This window comes from Gambusia affinis, linkage group LG01 (genome assembly GCF_019740435.1).
Source record: "Gambusia affinis linkage group LG01, SWU_Gaff_1.0, whole genome shotgun sequence".
In the NCBI taxonomy this organism is placed as follows: Eukaryota; Metazoa; Chordata; class Actinopteri; order Cyprinodontiformes; family Poeciliidae; genus Gambusia; species Gambusia affinis.
This window is the reverse complement of record NC_057868.1, coordinates 22,236,502-22,260,780: the sequence shown is the minus strand read 5'-3', so window position 1 is coordinate 22,260,780 and position 24,279 is coordinate 22,236,502. Positions and strand designations below refer to the sequence as shown.

At 36.9% G+C, this 24,279-nt stretch overlaps 1 protein-coding gene across 1 annotated transcript in view; it reads left to right on the top strand.

The window, feature by feature from the left end:
* Positions 1-24,013, top strand: part of LOC122831071 (guanine nucleotide-binding protein G(I)/G(S)/G(T) subunit beta-1) — a 34,435-nt gene extending 10,422 nt beyond the window's left edge. Inside the window, exons 2-11 of the mRNA XM_044116996.1 lie at positions 9,837-9,943; positions 10,789-10,827; positions 10,949-11,055; positions 12,806-12,869; positions 13,530-13,692; positions 15,431-15,497; positions 16,045-16,246; positions 17,340-17,556; positions 19,952-20,067; positions 21,535-24,013. Coding sequence (XP_043972931.1) covers positions 9,887-9,943; positions 10,789-10,827; positions 10,949-11,055; positions 12,806-12,869; positions 13,530-13,692; positions 15,431-15,497; positions 16,045-16,246; positions 17,340-17,556; positions 19,952-20,058 — 1,023 coding nt within the window. The 5' untranslated portion in view covers positions 9,837-9,886 and the 3' untranslated portion in view covers positions 20,059-20,067; positions 21,535-24,013. The remainder of the gene's footprint in view (positions 1-9,836; positions 9,944-10,788; positions 10,828-10,948; positions 11,056-12,805; positions 12,870-13,529; positions 13,693-15,430; positions 15,498-16,044; positions 16,247-17,339; positions 17,557-19,951; positions 20,068-21,534) is intronic.
* Positions 24,014-24,279: the final 266 nt, after the last annotated feature.

The window sequence follows — 24,279 nt, the reverse complement described above, 5'->3', positions numbered from 1 at the left end:
TGCTTGGAAAATATTAAGTTTTCATGACGAAACACAATCCCACATCAGAAGATCTGCACAATCTCTTGCTTGACAACAGGCAGAAGTCACCTATGACAATATTCACATTTTCCAAATGTTTTTCAAATAAATAAATACAATTTTGATTCTACATGTTCTGCTAACTGGTTGTACTATTGCTTCCAGTAATGGCATTAAAGGTAAACAAATTTCCCCCAGCGCATTATAAGCCTGGCGGGCCAGCGGCTTTATTTCCTTCCCCGCCAGGCTAAGCTTAGCTTGTTTTTACTTTGATAAAAACTTAAGTCATTAAATAAATTTTTTTAGTAAGACGCACTACAAGCGTCTCTGCTGCAGTGAGAATTTTACTGGCAGTGCAGAATTATTCCTGAAAGAAACATGGGTTTATAGTTTTCATAGTTGATGCATTAAACAGGGAGTGCGCACCGATCACATCGCTGACGCCTCTGCGTGTTTACTGCCTCGTGTGCTGTCGTGAAGGTAAACCTTCACAAGTTTACCTTGCGAAGGTAAACTTCAGAATATTCCTGTCCTTCAGTAAAATACTCTGCTCACATTGTAAGTTCAAATGAATAGGAGTCGGGGAAAACAAATGTGGAAATGTGTAGCCTAGAAAGTAGGAATTGGCTGATGTGACATATTTTTTGATAATCTGGCATTTTGAAAAGGTGTTTCTGATTGTTAAATTTTTTTTTCCCCCTCAATAAAAATTAGATGTGCAAATCTTGGTTTTGCAAGAAAAAAAAAATCAGCGTTAATGGTCTTAATAATGTCGGTGTGTTTAGCTTGACAAAAGCTGCGTTGGGTTGAATAATAAATGACAATAGTTTTTCTCTAAAAAATTATTTATATAAATTTCATAAAAAAACATCCCCATACAGTTGAAATTGTTAAACCTTATTTTGACCTATTTTTTTAATGAAGTTTTATTGGTTAGCGTGATGTCTAATTCTGTTATTGACTCGTAGCATGACGGTAACCGACGCTAAGTGTGTAACAGTAAATTTATTACTTAAAATATCTGGTACAGCCGTACCGGTTCTAATACAAGCCATTTTGTGCATGTATTGTCTAAATATCACAATTACTCCAAGGTGATATAAACCTCTTCACACCTCATGACACGTCTTTGCCTAAAAGTTTCTATACAAAGCTACATTAGATTAGAAAGATTGCTGACTTCAATGAATGATGTGCTTACAGTAGCAGCTTAACAGAAAATGGACAGTTATTACTGGCTTTGTTAAAGTAACAAGTAAAATTGAGTCTCGTCAACCACTCAAAACGCTGTACGTTGGTTCCACATTCACCCATTTATGAATTCACACAGATGTGTAGATCAATAAGCACATGAGCGTCGCATGCCTTGCCAATGGGAACAGACACGTAAAAGGAGGAAGCTGGAATCGAATTACAACTTTTGAATTGCAACACAACTACTCTATCCACTGTGCCAACAGAAGACTGAGTACAAGAGTTCAGGGTCCAAGATAAGACATCAATGTGGAAGAACAATAAAGTTTACAATTGAAAACAGATTAATTTACTCTAATAGTAGATACTATTGATGCATTTGGTCAGCTATGAAACACCTATACTTGAATCGAGTTTTGAGAGGGGGCGAAGAAACCTCACTTGGTTTAAATTCTATACTAGATAGAAAATATTTTTGCAGGTTGAGAGGGTAATGATGGGATGTTAAAGTGTTTGTGTGTGACTAAAATGTGTGATGCTTACAAAAAATGCATTAACCTTTATTAGATTTTTCTATCTGGTAATCATAAGACTATGAAATCTGCATTAAGTAACTGTTTTTCTAATTATTTTGAAGAAGCATGCTGAGCATTGGTACTTCTACATGCTATTTTGTCCACGCCTTATAAGCAACACAGTAGCTTTTTAACTTTTAAGTTGTTCAAAGTGCTTTACATAGTTTCCCATTCAATTTGCCACACAGTAGCAATCTTTGTGGCAAACCTAGTAGAGCAAAAGGCAGTGTTAGGCAGTTGTTTATTTAAAACACTTCTATGAGGTTCCATACTGTCTCATACGCTATAAATTTATTTGAACAAAAAAAAAAATCTTTGTGCCTAAATTTGTGACTTAAATTACCAGTAAATAAAGTATCTTAGCTGCCTGGCTTTTTCTTAAATAAAAAATATCAAAGAAGTATTCAAAATATAATTTTACAAAAAAATTAATTGGACTAGAATTGATTTTTGAGCATTTTGAATTGGTTCACAACTCTCAGGACTAGGAATTATAATTCTCTATACAATTTATTTTTTTCTGCACCTCTACCACACAGTACATATATATTTTCTTTGTTATTCATTGGAAAACGGAATAAAGTTCAACATTGTCAATATCTTGGTTGACTAATTTCAGATCTGTTTATTCATAGCTTGTTTGTTATCCCCACAAAATCTCACATAAACTATAAAATACTCTGACGCTTTTCTCTTACCAAAAGTATTATTGTAAGCTTAAAGATCTCTTGCTAAAAGAGTTTGTTTTTCAGACATGCGACTCATTTTACTTTAATAAGTTCCTTTTGGATGGCATTTTCATAATATTTGTGCAGGTAAATACAGCCAATTGATTAATTTATTGCATCCTTCAGTTAAAAAAAACAAACAAACTGTTAAATCTGCACCTAGACTGAATGGAGCATCATCAGCATTGTGCCAGCATATGCATACTTTGTGTGTAGCCCCAGGATTATGCTCCACTTTCAGTGGACCAAAATGGGTTATGGGCCCCAAAGCCGTTAATGTTTAATTCAGCCATTTTTTTCTTTTTTTTAAGCAACTACTTGGATAGTTGAATATATACAGCATTGATGCGTGTAACATTTTGTGAGGTGAAATTTCAATAGTATACTGTTCCAATAGATTATAGCAATAGTCTAAGTCACGTTTTTAACCACTGAAATGAGAACTAATCAGAAAAAGAAAAAAAGCTTTTGCTAAAGCACAATATACAAATAAACATTAGGAGAGTCAACAGTCTCTTTCCTCTTCATTGTGCTGTAGTTGTTTTGCATCCGGTAAGGTGGGGAGGAAAGACATCTCTTGAGAGAAGGACTGTGGGTGATGTAGAAGATGGCAGAACAAGATTGGATGGGGCTTTTAAAAAAATGTCCAGAAGCATTCCCTTCTGTCTTCTCATCCTGCATCATCAGCCCTGTTGTTCCTGCCTCCTTTGTGACCTGGTTGTGTTTCAGCTACATTTACCATGCATCACTTCACCACAGCACTTAGATGGACTCTCATCCACCAACTGGACCACAAGAGCAGTGGGGGGAAGCACATATCCACTTAAAGCATCATATTGCTTGTTGTATGCCAGGGCAAAGTGGCCAGGTTCAGCATGTTTAACCATAAATGAAAGTATTATGCAGAATTCTTGTTTGACTTAAGTCTATATACTAGACAGTGTTATATAGTGTTGAATCTATTATCGATTTATTAGGATGATTTCCCATTAAGAGGTGATTCACCAGGCCTGTAACAATAACAAATTTTGCTACACGATAAATTGACTAATAAACTAATTATGTATAGAGCACTCCACATTGGACTTGTGTAATAATTCAAAATAAAACACAATCAGAAACAAACAAAAAGGAAATAATCCCACATACACAAAACCATTAAATGGATTATGTTTCCCATGACTGCATCCTGCACCTTTCTACCCATCTCTTATGTTATTCATTTGACCCTTTTTTTTAAGCTTTTTTTTTTTTAGGGTTTTATTAAGGGGGGAGGGGCTGTACTGAAACTATTTTTGATTACTATGATTCCTAATGGCTGATACTGATTCATATGAAGTCTGTCAACAAACTTACCCTTCATAAAAAAAATTTTGCAAAATGAAAATTATTTAGCTAATTGCAATTTATCATGTGATTAATTACTAATTGCCATAAGCTTAATATTCACTTCAAAAACACTATTTTGGATCATAAACATTAAAAAATTTTTTTTTGTAATTTTCACTTCATACGTCCATTATTTTGTTTGACTTGTTTATATAATCACTAAAGTTTAGTTTCATCATTTATCTTTAGTTTTTGAAGGCAAAGGAGAAAATTAAAACTTAAACTCTGTGTGTACCCAGAGACATAAACTCATCTGTGCTGTTTCTCAAATTGTAAAACAAGATATTCCACTCAAGAATGTGGATATGTGGAGTAATACATTTTAAGCAGAATTTTTCCATAACAAACTAAAGCCAGGTATAGGATCCAGCTGTAGACACCAGAAACCACTTCCAACTGTTTTTGGATTTGCTTAGTCTGTTTCTTTAAGTCTGCCTCTCAGGATGTTGAGTGTAACCTGTCACTGTAACGCAAATGATTGCACAGCCTGATTCAAGCCCTGGGGTGGACGCTGGCAAGTCAAGTAGTAGTGAAAGAAACCACCAAGTGATTGTATTTGTAAAGTGTGTGTGCTCTGTCGCCACATCCGCTGAGTGTTTTGACAAAGGGAAGAGAGATGAACACAGCTAGGGAACACCCATGAAAAGGAAGCGTGCCGCTCATAAATGCCTCGTTCATGTGTTAAGGTGTGGAGTCAGATGGGTGACTGTTCAGGCAACTGCGTTGGCTTCAGAAACCACTGCAGTTTTAAAGTGTTTGTAGGAGCAACAAATTAACTGCACCAGCAACTGGCATTCTGAAACCAAGAAAAGTTGACGGGAAGAGTCAGGCATGCAGGACTGGATGTAGCACTTCAAGAAGACACAGGGTGGGGCAGTTGGTATTCATGCAGGAGGGTATAAATTATTAAGGTCACCATCTTTCCAGCGCCTTCATAAACACCATTTTGTTGAAAGGAGTAGTCTGGAAGCCGGTAAAATTAACAAAATAAAAGGTCAAAGAATCATACTATTGTGTAACTACATGACTTAGACTTACTCTTACTAAGCCAAACTTTTTCTGTAATCCAGGATGGTCTGCTCACATACACAGTGAAATATGTAAAGTAGCTCATGGTAAGTTGTTTGAATAAAAGCTTATATCCTTCAACTGACTCTCCAGTAATAAGAGGAAGGGGTTATTTATTGTTCTAATTGTGTTAATGTAGACATAACGTTTTGGGAACTTCCAGTACAACTACATGATGGAGTGATAAGCACAAGTCGAACAATATTGGGCAATAGCTTCACTGACCAACTGACTTTTTTTTTTCCTGCCTTAGCCTGTATGTCCCGAAATGTTGACTGCATCAGTCTAAAAGCTAAATTATAAAATACCCATCATCTAGCTTCACTCTGATCAGACTTTGACAGACACAGGGACACTTGCATGCCTTGCTCCCCTTTACCAAGGGGTTAATTAGCAGCTCCCCTCCCAATTGTCCTCTGCTTGTTCACTCTCATTAGTTTAATCTGGCTGTGTCCTCCAGCTTTCCTCTCTTACCTCTATCCTCTTGTGTGCCAGAACATCTCTCTGCCTTCCCCTCTCCTTATGTCATCAGGGTGACAACTAATGTCTACTCCAAAAAAACTACTGCCAAACCCCATTTATAGCATCTTATGATTCATATCCCTGTGCACTTGGTACAGTAGCGCTTTTGTTGAGCTTTAATGGAGAGGTTCCGCTCCAGCCCTGTTGTATGTAAAAGTAAAAACGTTGAGAGGCCATAGGTTTTTACTGAGTGACACGTTATTGTTTTGATTGCACCTATTAAGGACTTAATGTAAGGTTTTATAAATTGTTGGGGGTTTTTTGTTTTGCTTTCTAGCGATTATTTTTCTTATTTTTGCCCATTATTAATTATCAGTCATTGAGGTAATTAATTAGTTGCATCAATAAGGATATAAGAATATACAAATCAGGATGGTGTGAAAATGAGCTGTGCATATATTATGACTGCTGTTTGGGAGGAAGAAATAACAATGAACTCTGTGTCTGTATGGAATCAAATTACACTTCCTCTCTCCTTGTCACTGTTGCACTCGAGATGTGGGAGCTGATAGGAGTGGCTGGAAAATGTGAAGTCTGCTCCCCTCCTCCTCTTACTCCTCCTCCCCCACCACCTAACTAAAAATAGCTGGCAGAAAGAGAAGGCAGCAAAGTCGAGGCTCTATCTGTTGCGCTGCCAGTGGTTTCTACACTCCCACCACTAGCAAAATGGGAAAAAGAGATTCCTCTGAATCACACCACTTATGCTAAAACTGATCAACACCACAACGAGGGGTTCTGCTTTTATTTTGCAGCTTTTACATTTGAAGTACATGGTATTTGAACATTTTGAAACTGGCCTGTTCTTGAGATTTTTGTGCATTTTATCTTGGAGCACAAAGTCTGAAGAGTAAGAGCACCAAAATCTAGCCAGTTATTACTGAACAGATGATTATCTCTTTCTTAAGCATGTGTATTTAATAGTTTCTGTTAGTGGAAAAGGTTAAAACACTGGAATGTGCCTGATAAGTTTCATCGATCATGTGTTTCTTGTTTAACCCATTAACACCTGATGCAACACACAGGCCACCAGTGTGAACAGTTCCTCTACTCCTGGAAACCCTAGAGGGGAAAATGTTTACATGGTTGTAAATTCACATTTACAATTAAAACACTTTTTAATACAAATATATAAAGTTGATGTCATTTAAATCTAACAGCTATTTGTATAATTAACATTTATAGGTTGCATGGTCAGAAAATGTACCTTCACTCAAAATGCCACAATCAGGATTTTGCGGCCATGATTTCAGTGTCTGGTTTGACTTTTAAGAATTGCCACTATTTTTCTAGGTTTCATGTTATGAGGAATCATTAATTATTCATATTAAAAAGCAGAGAGTACATCACACTGAGTGAGGAATCACTATAAACGTTTACTATTTAAAACACAATTATTACAGGGTTTACATTTAAAACATCTTTAGCATCTTTAGTTATTGGTACTGCTAGCATCACCACCTTTGAATTTCCTGCAGAATGCAGTTCCTTTTCTCAACCCTGAGATCTCTAATATGTTGCCAGCATTTTGAATGGCAGAGGTTTAAAGCTCAAAAGAGTGAAACATAGCAACTTTGCTCTTCTTTCAGTCTCCCTGTAGTCTGGTGAAGTCGGCTTTGGATCAAATAGCCCCTTTGCCAATTCAACAAAATGTTCCCAAGGAGGGCACAAATAGACTTCCTGTATCTTGTGGCTCTGGAGTGGAAATTTACATTGTTTTCCATTATCCACAGAGTTGCTAGTGGAATGGAAGATGTACCATTGTGTATTTGCCTTTGTCACAAGATAATCACTTAAAATGTCATTATTAATAAATCTTTAATCTTCTTGGTTTTAAGGAAATTTAACAATTGACCATACATAGATAATTTTCCCCCTATATTCCTGTTTTTTCTGAAATCTAGGTTTGCTTGGGTTATTCCTTTCTATCTCTGCGTTAACATGAAGACAAAACTTAAAGGAAAATGTGTTGTTCTGCTTTGTAAACAAAGTGCTGGTGCTAATGATTTAGAGTTACAGCAGAGTGCTGCGCTGTGTTCAGGTTTCTCCCACAGGGGAATCGAACTGAAGCACAGCTGAACCCTGTCTCAGCAGGTCCTAACAGACAGAAGCAGCAGCTCCGGCGTATTGCTGCGCCTAACAGTTCTGTGGTAAAAATTTTATCCTGTTCTTTTGAAATAGCAAATCCACCACCGTGGATTGTGAACCTTTCCCTACATTGTATCCTGTTCGGTGTGGGGAAAGCCTGTGGTAGGCACTTATTTTTCATATCCAAATAAAGTTGACTGCAAAAGCACCAAAACTGCAAAAGAACAAAACGGCAAAGGACACTAAAGGCACCAAAGATTGTTTCCATTGAGACCCAATGACTCTTGGATAACGTGTTCAAAAGTGGAGAAATGTTTGAGTTTCTGACCAACAGTAAAGTCAGAAAGTGGCCAGACCCAGTCACCAGACTAATCATCATACTATTTGCCAACTTTGCTTACAAAATGCAACTCCTTATAAATCAAACCTTTAAATCTGGTGTATCATTGACTTTTGGTCCCACGAAAGGAGAAAACTGTCCTATTGTAGTAAGAAGGTGTGAATCTCAAGTCTCGTCTCAAACAGATGTGCATGCCAATCATGACTGTGATTCACAATAGCGGTAGTGATACACAGTTGACCTTAATTTTAGGAATATTCTGAATATCAAATATTTTTTAGTTCTGTTTGTTGTTTTGGGTAAATTTTTCTCATTTAGTTTAAACTAAAAGTCCAATGCTTTCACAGCAGAAGTGTGCATAGAAGTATTTCTAAACTTTCTCAAACAGGAAAATAAAGCCTAGTATTTTAAATATAACCAATATGAGTTCTGGTGTTTGTTGGCATCGACATCACTTTTCTTTTACCCATTGCCCTTAGGGTTATTTGTTGAGAAGATGAGAATACCACAGCAATATTATCATGAGACGTTTTCATCGTGAAGATTAGGAGGCTAAGGCACCTTGCTTAGATAGACCCATTTAGAAGCATTGTCCAATCAGGTGACAGATAAAGTCTCAGGCGCATGTAGGATAAGGTGTTCATTCAGAACGTCTCATCAGCCTTCAGGACAAAGGACATAAATCCAAACCGAGACACAGCGAGGTAAGGTTATAACACGGTTATTGCTGTAGATTGGTTGAGTTGGGCAGATAGTTATTCCATTTGACTCCAGTCGGTTGTATATATTTTTGAAATTAATTTATGTGCAACGTTTTGTATATAGCAACTGAAAATAATGGAAAAGGGGCAAGGTATATAGATGTCTTTTTTTTTCCCCCCCTTAAGTTGAGCAACTTGACTGAGTTATAAAAGATGTAACTAAAGATGCCATTAGATGTCTCATTTCCTGTTTTTATGCCCTGCAAAATCGGCGGCTTCTTGCATTTAACTTATTTTCTAACAAGGCCTCAAAGCCCATGGTGACTTTTTCTAAACTTTCTGTTATCCATTCATTTTGAACGGCTAGTGAAAGTATCACTGTTAAGAGGGTGAACCAGAGGATTGGGGTCAGCGGAATGGCCACTGCTTTTAGGATCATCAGCAGGTTTTGTCTTAACCGGATTTGGCTGGAGAAGCTGAATCAACTGTGTCCCAGGATTACAGGAATGACATTGGAGGGCAGAGTCCACAGGCCAGAGTGTTGACGCCTTTCACCTGCGGCTACAGAGGTGCAGGGAAACCCTGGTGGTCTCCTCTCTGCTTTTTTATATATATATATATATATATATATATATATATATATATATATATATGTGTGTGTGTATATATACAAACAAATCCTTAATTTTAACAAATTATTAGGGGTATGTTTAGGCCCTCTATCCAAGGGTTAGGAGTTAGGTTAATGCACACTTTTTTTTACACGTTGTTTTCTCCCCCACTCCCTCTCTTTCCCCTTTGGCATTCAAGGACTTGTAATGGCCACTCATTGTTCCAGGTCGTTTGCCTCTGTTTGGGTGAAGAACGAACAAATTCAACATCCTCCTCAAATTTGTTATCTTAAGCCTTAAGTAGCTGCCTTGTGCTTGTTGCTAGGTTACGGCTTCAAGCTGGCAAGGACAAGTCTTGAGCTGTCTCAAAAGTGATTCGCATCCACTTTGTCTGAGCCACACAGAAAGGATAGAAGAGAAACTGCATTTTGTGGACCTGCTATGTCCATAAATTTGTGGCATTAGAGAAAAAAAATACATTTTTACCAATTACTGAAGGGTGTACTAACCAGTGTCATTAAAATGCAATCTCCATGTGTTCATAGAGCTGAAAAGAAAGCAGTTGTATTGATGTTAGGCTTGTCGTTTCTTGTCTTCTTTAGATCGGCAAGAGTCTAGGCGGCGGAGAGAAGCACACCATTAGCAGAAGAAAATGACTGAACTGGATCAGCTACGCCAGGAGGCTGAGCAGCTCAAGAACCAGATCCGAGTAAGTCCCAGTTTTTCCCCATCTTGTTTAGTTTTACTGAGGTTCCAAATGCAAACTCACCACAGTTTTTCCAACTTTCTACTTGTGCTGCTACTAATCGCTTTGTAGATTGAAGATTAAATCTGTTACCTGCATATGTAGGGCTCCAACTAACAATTCTTAGTAACTGATTAATCTATCAATAATTCTGACGATTAATCGATCAATCAGATTTTTTTTTAATTGAAAATCAATTAGCTACTAGAAATACATTAAAATATACAAATAGATGGTTCAGTTCCTTTATAAACAAGAAAATAAACATTGTATTACCTAAAAGCAATAGAATATCGTTCCTTTAGGATATGCTAGATCATTTGCAGCTAAAAGTACTCTGAGCTCATCTGTTGGTTAACCAATTAATAATTGGATGCAAAAGGTTATTAATAGGAGATTGTGTTGCAGAACTAGGTGAAGCTAAAACTGCCACTTGAGTTTTGGCTATATATTCTATTTTTCTTAAATTATTTGTTATTTAATAATATTATTATTAATTATTTAAATTAAAATATATTTTTTAAATTAAAATAAATATATTTTTTGTATAGTTTTGGCTTAATTACTCCTGTGAATGTGTTCTTACAGCAAATGGCTTTTTGTTTGTTTGTTTTCTCTAGTTAATGGTTAAATTAGTTGACGATTACTTGACTAACTAATTCATCACGATTAATCTGATTAATCGTTTCAGCCCTTCTCTAATAAAAATGATGCTTACTTGCTTTTCAACATTATCACTGTTCGCAAATCAAACCCATTTCTTTTGTGCATGGCTATAAATGGGTCATTTTCTTCTTTTTTTTTTACAGGATGCCAGGAAAGCGTGTGCAGATGCTACCCTGTCTCAGGTAAGAAATATCACTCATAATCAGTAACTGGCTTTCATTTTGTTTTCAATGGTGTTCACTCTGGCCACATCAGTACACATTTTGAGGGTCGTCCTTTCTGTCTCATTTTGATCCTGCTTAGATCACAGCAAACATTGACCCCGTTGGCCGAATTCAGATGCGGACTAGACGGACGCTGAGGGGGCATTTGGCTAAGATCTATGCCATGCACTGGGGGACTGATTCAAGGTAAATTCATTCACTTCCGTGTGTATGTTTTTTTTCTCACCAATCCTGTCTTCCTGGTTTGATTCCAGGAACCAAATGTGAAATGCTCTATTTTTGTGAGTTGCTTCCTCCTGAATGTGAAATGAGTTCACCATGACGTACTTCAGTCCGTTATCTCCAGTTTTATTCGTCGTTTTTGATCGATTATTACAGTAACAATACTCTTGTCTGTGCAAACCGAAAATAGTAAAACATTTATTGCTGTGAGAGCTGATTGAACATGTGTTGGAAGCTCGAGTGTGTGCTGTTTTGCGTCTTGGTGTGTCATGTTTGTGTGCACTGGGATGTGGCATGAGGGTAGGGAAAATACTCAAAATGGAGTCAACCTTTGTGGAAGCTAGGGTTGAGTTTGATCACCAAAGCCCGTCCCTTAGACTTCTACTCTTTTTAGCCAGCAATGTATTTATTGGTGTTGCTTGAATCAACATGCTCACTTCAACATCTATCTAGTCACGACAAAGAGAAACTACTGCCTTCAGCTAAAGTAGAGTGGTTATAAGATTAGTAAACACAGAAAACAAAGACACTGTTTATACAGAAATTGGAGCTGGGTTTTTTTATGTAAAGAGTGATAGATTTTAACAATCTGAAAAAGTCCCACTCTTTTACACAAAAATGTTTCTCATTGTTCAAATCAGTGAGACATTAAGTTCTGTGATGCTATAATGTACTATATTTCTCTAAATTCATGTAGATTTTTCATAGGACATGAAAACATGCCACTTAATAATCAGTTTTGAATCCTCAAAGCATATCTTTGACAAATTATGGCTCCAAAATCAATCTTATAACACTTTTCCACATTATATGCCTAAATGTTATTTCGTAATCTGTGAAAATAATAAAAGGGAAACCTTTAAAAGAAAATAGGCACATTTAAGTCATCTTTGCCTGCTTGTTCTACTTTTTTATCATTTATCATACACAACACTATGATGTTTTTAACCTGATTCGATATTTAACCACAATATTGCTTTTAAAATGACAATTTGGCAAATAAAACTCATAAATGCTCTTATCCCCGAAAGTCTCCACCTCGTCTTCCCTTGAGGGATGAGTGTCCCAAACCGTTGAATCATTGCCTCTCAGCTGATGCCCTGACTCTTGCGGTACACAGTCTGATCCAAACTGGACATATTTTATTCTTCACAGTACATCAAAAGCTCCTTTGTTTCTCCTGCAAATAATCTAAACAATACATTTAGCTCATGTCCAGAACAGATTAATCATGGTACAGTCAGGCCTATGTTGTACCTGTAGCAAAATTGTCTTCATTTGATCTGATTACTGTCAGTACTGTAGTTAAGACCGGCACGGTCCCTGCAGCCCTTGCTTTGTTCAGACCTTCTCCTGTGCCAAAGTGGTTTGGGACCGTCGCTGTAGTTACTCTTGTTGGATTCACCCAGATACCAAATGACATCCACAGAGGGGACCTGAGAGAGGGCTCTGTAGATTAAGGCTGTTTTGAAATGGTCTTTATTATGAAAACATTACTGAGTGGTGTTCTAAATAAATACATTTTGTGAGAAAATAGTCAATTTATTTCATAAAACTAGCTGTTTTCATTCTTAAGAAGTGCAGCTTATTAAAATATTAAGGATGTTTAAAATGCTCATGTCCCCTTTTGCTCTAGTCATTTTTTGTCCGCAGGTTCATAGCAAAATATTTAAAAACAAATTATTTAAAAACATTTCTGTCTGTTTTTCTGAAGGCTTTTGGTCAGCGCCTCCCAGGATGGCAAACTCATTATTTGGGACAGCTACACCACAAACAAGGTAAAAACCTCAATCGTGTTGCAATTCTGATTACTTTATTTGTGAATAAATCATCTCAGAATATTTTAGAAAAGGCTTACAGTCTATCTCTTGTTGGTTACAAGCAACTAATTAGATGCAATTCCTAAACAAAGTAGATTAAAGACTTTATTTAAAGAAATAAAACAAGTCAGGTGAGAAGAAAGTAGCAGTTTTTATTATATTATACAAAAAATAAATATATATGTCAGAAACTTTAACATGGAAAAAACTTTAAATTGTAAGTTTTAATCAATTTAAAAGTTTAAAAAAAAAAAAGACCTTTAGGATTTCTTTAGACCAATACTATAAATTGAAAGTGGAGCAAGTGGAGTATTGAATGAAGGGATTTTAATCAAGATAAAATGTTTGTAAAATTGCTAAGGTTAAATATTTTCTACCTCTTCATCAAAGCACATGCGATGGACTAACCTCCGAAATATGAACTAACCTCCATATTTTGAAGGAATGTAATTTAAATTGGCAAAGTACTAGGCATATTGTGTTTGTAGGTGCCAATGAAGTGTTTTGTGTGGAGGGCTTTACGCCCTTGAAAGATTAATTCTGCAGACTGAATTCTCTCTCACTCTTCCATCTGTCGCTGCAAACTATCTAATATTAAATCGTTCTGCTCTCCTCCAGGTCCACGCCATCCCGCTGCGCTCCTCCTGGGTGATGACGTGCGCTTATGCCCCTTCTGGGAACTACGTTGCCTGTGGTGGCCTGGACAACATCTGCTCCATCTACAACCTGAAGACCCGTGAAGGAAACGTGCGCGTCAGCCGTGAGCTGGCCGGACACACAGGTAGGCGGGACCTTTGGATTACCTCGATTCTGATTCGTCCATCCGTTTGTTGACTATTTGGGGAGGCACTCAAATTTGTCAAGAAAGTATATGTTAAAAAGAAACATTTTTGGCACCACACTGGTATGTTTAAGTCATGATTCTTGTCATGTTGGTTTTCCAAATGACACAAAAACTCAGTCCACTCAAAGTCAGAGGTTCTAAAGCCTTAAAAAAATGAGGACATGGTTTCAAAAAGAAGCTTATCACTGATATTATTGATTAAAATGGTTATTTGTAAGTATCCAACAACTATTGAAACAATGTTTATCTCCATATTGCAGTTTTATATGTTTTAGGTTTTAATTAACTGATATTCTGCTTTCAGATTTTTTGTTACGTGCATTATCTTGTCAATAGCAAGTTGCTTGGTCTTGTTCCTCTAGTTACTGTGAGTTAACATTTGGATAAAAACTTCATGACTTCATTTTGTCTAAACAAATCAGTGATCGCTGAATTTCCAGAAGCTTAACATTTGACAAGGCTGATTATATCAATCAGTAAACAGTCAGATTTGTCTCACAGGACTTCATATTACTTATAAGTTTCTTCCTTGTCGTATAGTGAAGCTGTGAAATTTAAGGTTTGAAAGTTCCTACCCAGTCTTAACAGCTCATTTTCCAGGTTTGGAACAAAGCTAAGCAGAGTAAATAAAATCATTTAATCCCCTAAGCTTCTTTCCCATTTCTACCGCCTGTCAAAGTGTTTGAAAAATTAGGGAAATTTTACTTTTTTCCATTTGTCATTGGAGGCCTTTTATCTGCAATCTGCCTCATTAATCTTAAGTTTCAGTCCAACTCATTGAGTTACTGACGGCACCAGGAAATGAAACCTCAAAACTCACACTTTTTGAAAACTTTCTTTGTACTTGACTATTTGAAACTATTGGTTCTTCAACAGGGTCTGATTTAGATTCCAAACAAAGCTCTGAGAAAATTCTTTAAAACTTGCAAACAAAAGTAAATGAAATATAACAAAATATGCCTTAAAGAATCTGGATTTATTTTTGCAAAATAGATCCAGATTAGATCCAGTATACTTTAATACATCAAAGTATTAATGTTAAAATATCCAGCACTGCCAAATCAGAAGCCAACTCCAGCATTGTATTGCGTCACGTTGAAGAAGCATGCAGATAAAACCCAATGTTTTGTACTTGGAAAATCAAGTCTTCAGAAGTAAAGAATCTGTTGGAACCTCATTGTGTTTTTTTTTTTTCTCTTTTTCTAAGCACTGTGATCACTGCGCCTAAAAGGTGTCGGTCCGATCTTTTTCATATGGGTTGGTGGTTAAACCTCGTATCATCACAGACTAATGAAAGTGTTGAGCACTTAAGCAAGGAGCATTCATCTGATCAGTGTCACATGATGCAGGAAGTGTGTCAGCACTTTAGTTCCAGTTCCTTCACTACAGGGAGGGGTGAATGCACTCTGCCAGCTAGTATTGGATGAATTATGGAAGCAAGTCATGAACCAGCAGATGCCCCAGAGTGTTTTTTTTTGTTTGTTTGTTTGTTTTGTGGAGAATTAGTCGATTCATCTCCCCTCCCTCCCACATGCAGCTCACATAGCCTCCTCTGTGGGTGACCATTTGACGTCAGGTCCCTTCTACACAAAGAAAAATAATATGCAATTCCTTATGACTTAGAAGTTGAGAATACATATTACATTGGTTAATCTGCGGGTTTGATTTTGCTCAGGTTACTTGTCCTGCTGTCGCTTCCTGGATGACAACCAGATTGTCACAAGCTCTGGAGACACCACCTGGTGAGTTGGGATATTGCAGCAATTATGTTACTGGACAAAATCAGTGCAAATGCAGACATTTAATGATGTTTTGTCGCTATTTGAACATTGTAAATCACTTATTCTTCCTTTAGTGTCAGTCTATGGTTGGGCGATAAATCGATTTTATCAATAAGTTACATTTTTGCTCTTGGATATTTAATTATTTGGAAATTGTATTTTTTTTTTCACCAATGCACTCCTGGGGTTTTTATAGTTCAGTGATATCAGAAAACTAGCATCTTTTTTGACGATGTTTTACAGCTTATGTTTATTTTGACTTTGAATTCATGTCAGCTCACATAAAATGATTTAATAAAGATATTTTGACATTTTTTAATTTCTTTTTAATGTAACAAAAAAATTTCAGAAAATTCAGTCGCTTCCCAAATATTGGGTTTGTTTTGGTAAAATCAAAAATTAGAAAACAATGGTTTATATGCACTCATTGCTAATTTCTCATTCTGAAGAGAACTTGTTTTGAATTTATTTTTACGCAATTTTTGTTTTTGTTTTTGTTTTTTTGCAGTGCTCTGTGGGACATTGAAACTGGTCAGCAGACCACTACGTTTGCTGGTCACACCGGTGATGTGATGAGCCTCTCGCTGTCGCCGGACAGCAGACTGTTTGTGTCTGGAGCCTGTGATGCCTCAGCCAAACTCTGGGACATCAGAGAAGGAATGTGCCGACAGACCTTCACTGGCCATGAGTCAGACATCAATGCCATCTGTGTACGAAAAACGCACACAAACCTCACATATACAGATTTGACCAGGGTTACTTGTATGTCAGTGGCCTCTTATTTGGACTGAGCAGCTAGTTTGCTTGTCAGAGTGTGCAGTGATGATTCGATTGTCACATACTATATGTGCGTCAATTCCTATCTAGGCTCTTATTTTGACGATAAAAGTTGTTTTTTTTCTTCTCATAGTTTACTGTTAGGGAATTTAGTCATTTTGACACTAATAATATCTACTAGCAGATGCTTGTTTTGATCACACAAATTTATATTTTGTAAGTCGCCTGGCCTTAATAGGCTTCTGAACAAAATCAAACTTCTAAGGAAGCGTTGTGTAATTAAATTATGTCCAATTTGAGCAAAAAAGATTCCTTTTGAATAACTATCCATCCATTGTCTATAACTGTTTGCAAGATGAGATGGTGTCTTAGAAGATGCCCGAGGCAAAACTAACACTCTTATTTTGGATGAAAGAATTACGTCCTCTTCCTCGAAGTTTTAAAGAGAGAATTATTTGATATTATAGGCGACAGAAAATCTCATCTGTAGATTATGTTAAACAAATTGCTAGATTAAAATATTTCTCTTTTTTAATTCACCATTTGAAAAGGATTTGCACCACACTGTCAGAATTTGCCTTTTTTTTGTGGGATATGTTTTCATCTCTTGTTAAATGCAGTGTAAACAAGGAGGGGTGATAACGGCCCTAGAAAGCTACCCCAGTTCTTGGAAGAGGTTGCTGTTGTGAAAACATTCCTTCTCACCATCTCCATAACTTTCACAAAATACTTGACTGGCAAGAAAAACAAAGTTATGTTCACGTTTTTTAGTTTATGGGTGCAGAATTAAAAACGAGGAGACAAATTAAAGCAACATGTCCTGCTGTGCATTGGAGTAACCTGGGGGGGGGAAAGTCTCCTTTAAAAATAATTACATTAAGTTTATTCTGCATATTGGATGATTAAAATAAACTGTACCCCCTGAATGTCAAGATAAGATTATCTGCAGAGAAATTATCATGAAAAATATATTTTTATTTTATTTTACAAAGGGATACGAATACTTAGTTTCCTTTCCTTTTGCAGTTCTTCCCCAATGGCAACGCCTTTGCCACGGGCTCAGACGACGCTACCTGCCGGCTGTTTGACCTGCGTGCCGACCAGGAGCTGATGGTTTACTCACATGACAACATCATCTGCGGCATCACCTCCGTAGCATTCTCCAAGAGTGGCCGCTTGCTGCTGGCTGGCTACGACGACTTCAACTGCAACGTCTGGGACACTTTGAAGGGCGACCGCGCAGGTGAGCCATGTTGGAAGAAATGCTCTGAACTGAAACAAGCCGCGGCGGCAGAACTCGACTTCCACCGCCTCCGGAAGGTCCTACAAACACCTAGACTTAACTTTAGAACTCTAGATGTCATAAATGCACTGAGATATTCTGTAGTTGGTCTTGGAAAAATATAAAGTTGTTTTTAACCAGCAATTTTTATTACATTTTGACTTATTACATTATGACTTCCAGAGCTCTTTTTTTTTTTTTTTTTTTTACATTCTAGCCATTATTACTTTGGTTCATTATGTACTTTGCACATCTTCGAATTAATGTCTAAGATGTGCATTAATTCATAGGTAATTTCACTTACTGTTTGGTCAGATAACATAACCTTTAGATTGAACTTGACCTATGGTTGTTCAGCTGTTACATTTTGTTTTGAGCTCAGTAGTAAATTTCAATAACCAAGAGTCCACCAGTGCTTTTTAGTAGTGTACAATCTATTCCTTATTGAACAGGTTCAAAAGTTACAGATTTCAAATAAAGTTGAGCACTCGGTTCGGCCCAGTAACTCCATTACCACGCTCCAAAGACTGAAAGCTAATTTTAGCACTGAGCCATTTGATCATTGGTGGAATTGGACTCAAAAACTACTCCGTTCAAGGAGGTTATAGGTTAATATCTTAGACTGAAATATTGTAAAACCGCCGAGAGAAGTGCCTAAAAGTTTTTCTTTGAGTAGTGAAAAATGCAGAGAAAGCCTGAGCAGGAAATTTACAAATTAGTTAGTGAAGACGTTTCCATAAAGCTTTCCTCATCCCGCTCTGTGCAGCCTGCTTTAGAAAATGCCAGTGGTTTGTCATGATGGGAATACCTTAGCTTTCCACTGTTATATCTGGAAAGTCTCACAGCTCATTGTTCAGCCACTTGTCAGCATGTCCAAACAAAGCTGTGAAGTGCTATTCAGAGAGAAAAATGGCTCTGCCAGCCTTTTATAGGCACTGACTGTCCCATTATTAAAACCCAGCCAGTGTCAGACGCCCACGAGGGTGAGCTGCCCGGCATCATGGCTGCAGTTTAAGATGACCAGGTGGAAATTTAAGGATTAATCATTTATTTAGCATGTTAAAAGGTACAGATTTGTGTAGGTGTTTAGCTGCTCTCCTTTTGAAATACAACAGACACTCCTAACATAATCACCGGTTGCTGCGTGACAGCTGCATACTTACGGAAAAAACTGGCAACATTTGTGTGTTTATCAGAAGGAAAGGGTTTTATCTCTGGGCTATCTGGAAAGTCTCACAGCTCATTGTTCAGCCACTTGTCAGCATGTCCAAACAAAGCTGTGAAGTGCTATTCAGAGAGAAAAATGGCTCTGCCAGCCTTTTATAGGCACTGACTGTCCCATTATTAAAACCCAGCCAGTGTCAGACGCCCACGAGGGTGAGCGGCCCGGCATCATGGCTGCAGTTTAAGATGACCAGGTGGAAATTTAAGGATTAATCATTTATTTAGCATGTTAAAGGTACAGATTTGTGTAGGTGTTTAGCTGCTCTCCTTTTGAAATACAACAGACACTCCTAACATAATCACCGGTTGCTGCGTGACAGCTGCATACTTACGGAAAAAACTGGCAACATTTGTGTGTTTATCAGAAGGAAAGGGTTTTATCTCTGGGCTATATTGTAGTTAAAGCTGCTTGTGATGTCAGAATAAAAGTTTTTGGTACAGATAAAAAATGAGTCATAAAGCATTAGCATTTTTTTTAGTAAAAGGTAGGTTTTTAAGTGCTTAGACTTGTTACTTATCACATAAACATCACATAAACCTTCCAGAGCTGAAACAGCTCAAGTGCAGTAAACTGTATAGCCCCTTGTTTTGTTTTGTTTTGGGTTTTTTTGTCAAGTCTTATAGTTTATTTTTGTATTTTTAAGGCTAAAAGTCCATCCTTATTTCATATTTAGGTTCTTCTCAGTTGTGTTGTAATAAGTGTCACACACTTGTTTGGTCCAGCATTCATTTACAACACAATTATTTTGTAAGCAGCCTTTATTCAAAGGAAGTCCTTCAATATGGCAAACCTTTTACACAACATATGGAAATGAGCCTGAGCAATCATTTACTGGATTCAGCTGAATTTCATGTAAACATGGGAGTGTGTGCTGCCTGCCTGCCTGACTGCTGACTTGCATGCAGCAAATAAAATAGTTATTTTTAGTTGGAGAGGCCTGTTTTTTCCCCAAACATATTAGCTATTCAAGAAATGAAATGTTTTGGGTTTTTTTATGTGGCATGATTTATTAATTTTGTCTGTAAATGTTTTAAAGGAGTTAGCCTTTTAACACTTTTTACATGCTTTCTAGATTCAGAAAGTGTGTTTGCCTCATGTTTTAGTAAAATCTTGTGTTTTTTCTGTCTGAAGGTGTCCTGGCCGGTCATGACAACCGGGTGAGCTGCTTGGGTGTGACCGACGACGGCATGGCAGTGGCGACAGGGTCCTGGGACAGCTTCCTCAAGATCTGGAACTAGAGTCTGCAGGTGAGTTTACTGCTTTATCTGTGAATTTATCAAATGAAATCGTATATAGACTGCCAGTCAGAAGATCTGCATCTGAATTTCATCTTAGTTTTGGGCTTTGTATGATGTTTTATACAAATTAGGTGAGGGTCCCAGTTTTTTCACCCTCTTTGTTCAGTGAAACAATGGACCTTACCACAGGGGCCGCTTTTCATTGGCCGATGCCCATTCTATGTAGTAGCGCAGCTACCACATGGGTGGCCGTCTCACAAACAAACGCTTCCCGTTAGCTAAGTACAGCATAATGGCAGTACTGATACAACTGACTGTACTGTATCTGACATACACTAAAGACTTTATTTTAGCAGAAAAGGCTTTGAACTAAACTGTTACTCGTGTTAGCCACTCTAGCACCAAGTACAGTGTATCAGGCCTAGTCTCACTCAAACATTTCAAAAATAACCTACAAAACGATGAATGTGCGACTTACCCAGCCTTGCAAGAACAAAAGGCATCAGTGATTTTGTCCATAGCTATATTGACGTAGAGGGTGTGTGGATCTTCCGTTTTCCTCATCGAGCAAAAGCTTTTTTTTTTTGTGACGTGCACAATGTTGGAGGCGTCGCGTGGCTCAATCACCTTGATCTCATCCAAAAAAGATGCCATGAACTTGTTAGTTCCTCTGTCCATTGTAGTAGCTGATATATTGTGAAAATCCGGTAGAAACGATGCACTAATCTAGTCAGAAATACACTGCAGAGAATCAGTGGAAGTGGAAGTCACCATGTTTACATAGAAACAAAGCGCCGCAAGGTTTTGTTTGTGAGACTTGCGGCCACGTGGGATTTTCTAGGTCGGTTGTGGGCGGAGCTTGGTAAGGTCCATGCAGGCCATTGGCATGTTGCTATCACCACCAACATGTTTAACAGTTGTTGAAGTCGTAGATTTTCAAACCTCACTTTAACGCCAAATACTTGAAACAAAAAACTAACTTACAACTAACTTTACAGCAAGATATCGGAGCTTGTTTTAAATCAGTGATTTCTTAGTACTTTTTCATTAACGTTGAGGAATTATTGACTTAAAACAAGCTAAAGATTTTATTTAGTTTAGTGTTACTTCTACTGTACAAATTAGGCTAAAGATAAGATTTTGTTTTTACAGTGTAGCAGTTTTGTGTGTATATTGAAATTCTTAATATTTACGATTCACTATTGTTGGAAAAATATTACAAAAGTATTTTAAACTAACAGCATAAATTTCTGAAGGGTATCTGCTGCCCTCTGGATGTTGGGAGCGAAAGTGCAACCTGTTAGACAATCTTCCTATCTTGTAATTTTCAGTTACGATTTGTGAAAATTTATAATAATGCAAACTTAATAATTAAATGTTTTTGCAATAAAAAAAATTTGATCTATTTAATCATTTTAACTTTGTCCATGTGTGTAATAATGTTTGTAACCTGTTCGTTCTTGTCATTTTCTCCAGATGGCATCCGGACTCCAAAGTCAAGTGCAAGACCATTCCAACATCACAATGTTCATTTTTATTGCATATCCAATCTTTTTTGAAAAACAAAAAACAAAAAAAAAAACAAGACAAAACACCATAATACTGACTCCAAACACCCCCCCAAAAACTATCAAGGGCAAAAATTCTCTCCTTCTCTCTCCTTCTCATTTAAAAGAGCACAATTGTCTGTCACTCATTCAGCTTAAGGAAGAAAAAAAAAAGACGAAAGAAAAACACTCAAAAAAAAAAAAAAAAAGCTTGAGGTTTTAGTGATTTCAAAGTGGACTGCTGGGGAAAAATATCTCCCAACAAGTATGGCAGTAAATGAAAAATCCGGAAAACCCCGTCCACTGCTCCACCACACGGCAAACGTGTCCTGCATCCTCATTATGCACAGGTCTGAGTGAAGGTTATTACGTGACAGTGATCTAACTCTTCATACCTTTTTTTTTCTTTTTTTTTCTTTTTTTGACCATGTTTTATTTTTGTTCATTATTAAACTTTTTTTTTTTTTTTTTTTTTTTTTTTTTTTGAAGAGAAGTAGATCAGCAAACTCAGTTTAATGTTTAAAACGAGGATCAAAGCTTTGTTTTATTTCCTAGTCTTTACACGTTTTTAGAGAATGTTGTTTTTAGGCGGAGAAGCAAACCAACCTCCAGACGGCGCCATCGTTAAGTCCAGCTTTACCCCACTGGAGAACAAAAGTGAGAGTATTCAGCTTCAACAGGGAGTCCTCAAGCCACATCTCACCCTTCTGTATATTTAGCTCCATGATACTTTAATGTTTTTTTTCTCTTTTTTTCTCTCTCTCTCTCTCTTTTCCAGTGTAGTCCACAGATCTTTGTTTGCACAAAAATTAAACGTTGCATATATAGGATAATGTCTAAAGAAAAAAAAAAAAACGTTAACTAACCAAGCACATGCTGTTTATGATAATGAATGCTTGTTTTTAAAATGTAATAAAAAGGAAAAAAAAATTACAAAAAAAAACATTTTAACCATTCTTACACCTTTCTGTCTGGCAACAGTGTAGAATAATTAAATGAAGATTAACCCATCAGATCATAATCCACCCTGCCCCCCCCCCTTCTCTTTCTTTTTTTTTTTTTCTTTTTCTTTCCTTTCTTTCCCCTCCTCTTTTAGTTTAGTTCTCCCTGGGTCGTGTTGCCCGTGGTCGGGACCGGTGATGTGATTCGGTTTGTGTAGGGACGACCTCCACTTTTAGCCTGGTTGCAATCCGGACGTTTCTTTTTAACAGAGGTGCCCATTCCGTGCTTGGAAATGCAGTTACTACTCTGTGAATGACATGTTGTATAAATCAATGTTTGAAAATAATGATATTGAAACTTTTTAAGTTAAAAACAAGAAAAAAAAAAGATTTTGGTTGTCTGCCATGGGTGGGTTATCTCTTAGAATCGCATGCTGTAGAATTGCTTAAAAGGTGCATATGGAATTAAGTCCTTTTGATGTTTTTCTTTAAGAAAATAACCTGATGAATATATCAATACAATGGTATTTATATTTTTCTTTCTATTTTTTTTTTTTTTTTTTTTTGGTTTTGTTTTGTTTTTTGCTACTCTGTGCATACATGATTCAACTGAAATGTCAAAGCTATGCACTTGAGAAGCAAGCCCTGCAACATAAACGGTTACTCGGTCCATTCTTGGGAGGGATTCCACAAATTTTAGAAGTACCATAAATGCTTAAATTGTACACAAACACACACGCACGCACACGCGTACACGCATTCATCCACCTAAACACCGACAGTCCAAACGGAACAAATAAATTTTTCATTCCTTCTGTAGCAAAACAAAATTCCATTTGCAGAAACATTTTATAACTTTTCTTTTTTTGTTTTGTTTTGTTTTGACCTTCTATAGAAAACGAGAGAAAAAAAAAATCTTGCAGCATTTGAATGGCAGAACTTTCTGTTGTTCCCTTCTCCTTGTAAACAATACGCTTTTTCTTTAGCAGTAGTAACTTTATTTTCTGATCTGGTTTTTTCTCTCTCTCTCTCTCTCTCTCTCTCTCTCTCTCTCTCTCTCTGCGACATTCTGTACAAAAAAAAATGTGCTGTAATTGTGCGTTAGGCCTGGAGTTGGCAAAAAAAAAATAAAACAAATAAAAAATATTAAAAATTAATTAAATTCCTTTTTCCTTTTCTCTTTCTCCATCAAATAACTGTAGAGCTCTGCACCCCTTCCCCACCGCCCCTCCCGTTCACCTTTTGTATTTAATTTTAAAGTCAGTCAGTGTACAACCGAAAGCTGGATGCAAGATAGAAACTATATTAAAATGTACTGTTATTTAAGATGTAATAAAAAGCAGTTTGAGATGACCTACTGTGTTGAGTGTGATTCACTTAGAGCGATTCCCACTGAAGCTAGAATGTTGCAGACTGTTTGGTTTCCTTGTAATTATGTTTAAGTCAAATAAAACTATTTCTTATCCACTGTTGAATCACCCTGGCTCATCTATGCAGCTTTTCTTGTCTGAATGTCTTCTGAACGTCTGCTCATTTCAGTACTCCTTTAACTTCATATTGTTATTATGCGATTATTTATTGGTTTCCAGGTATTTGATGTTGTAAAGACCATCAATTATTCACTCAAAGGAAACCCCCAGGTCAAAGATGCTTCAACAAGCGTATTTTTAATGTTTGTACAAAATCATTTGGAGAGAAATTTACTTTTTCTTTTTGCTGCCCCCTACTGGGCA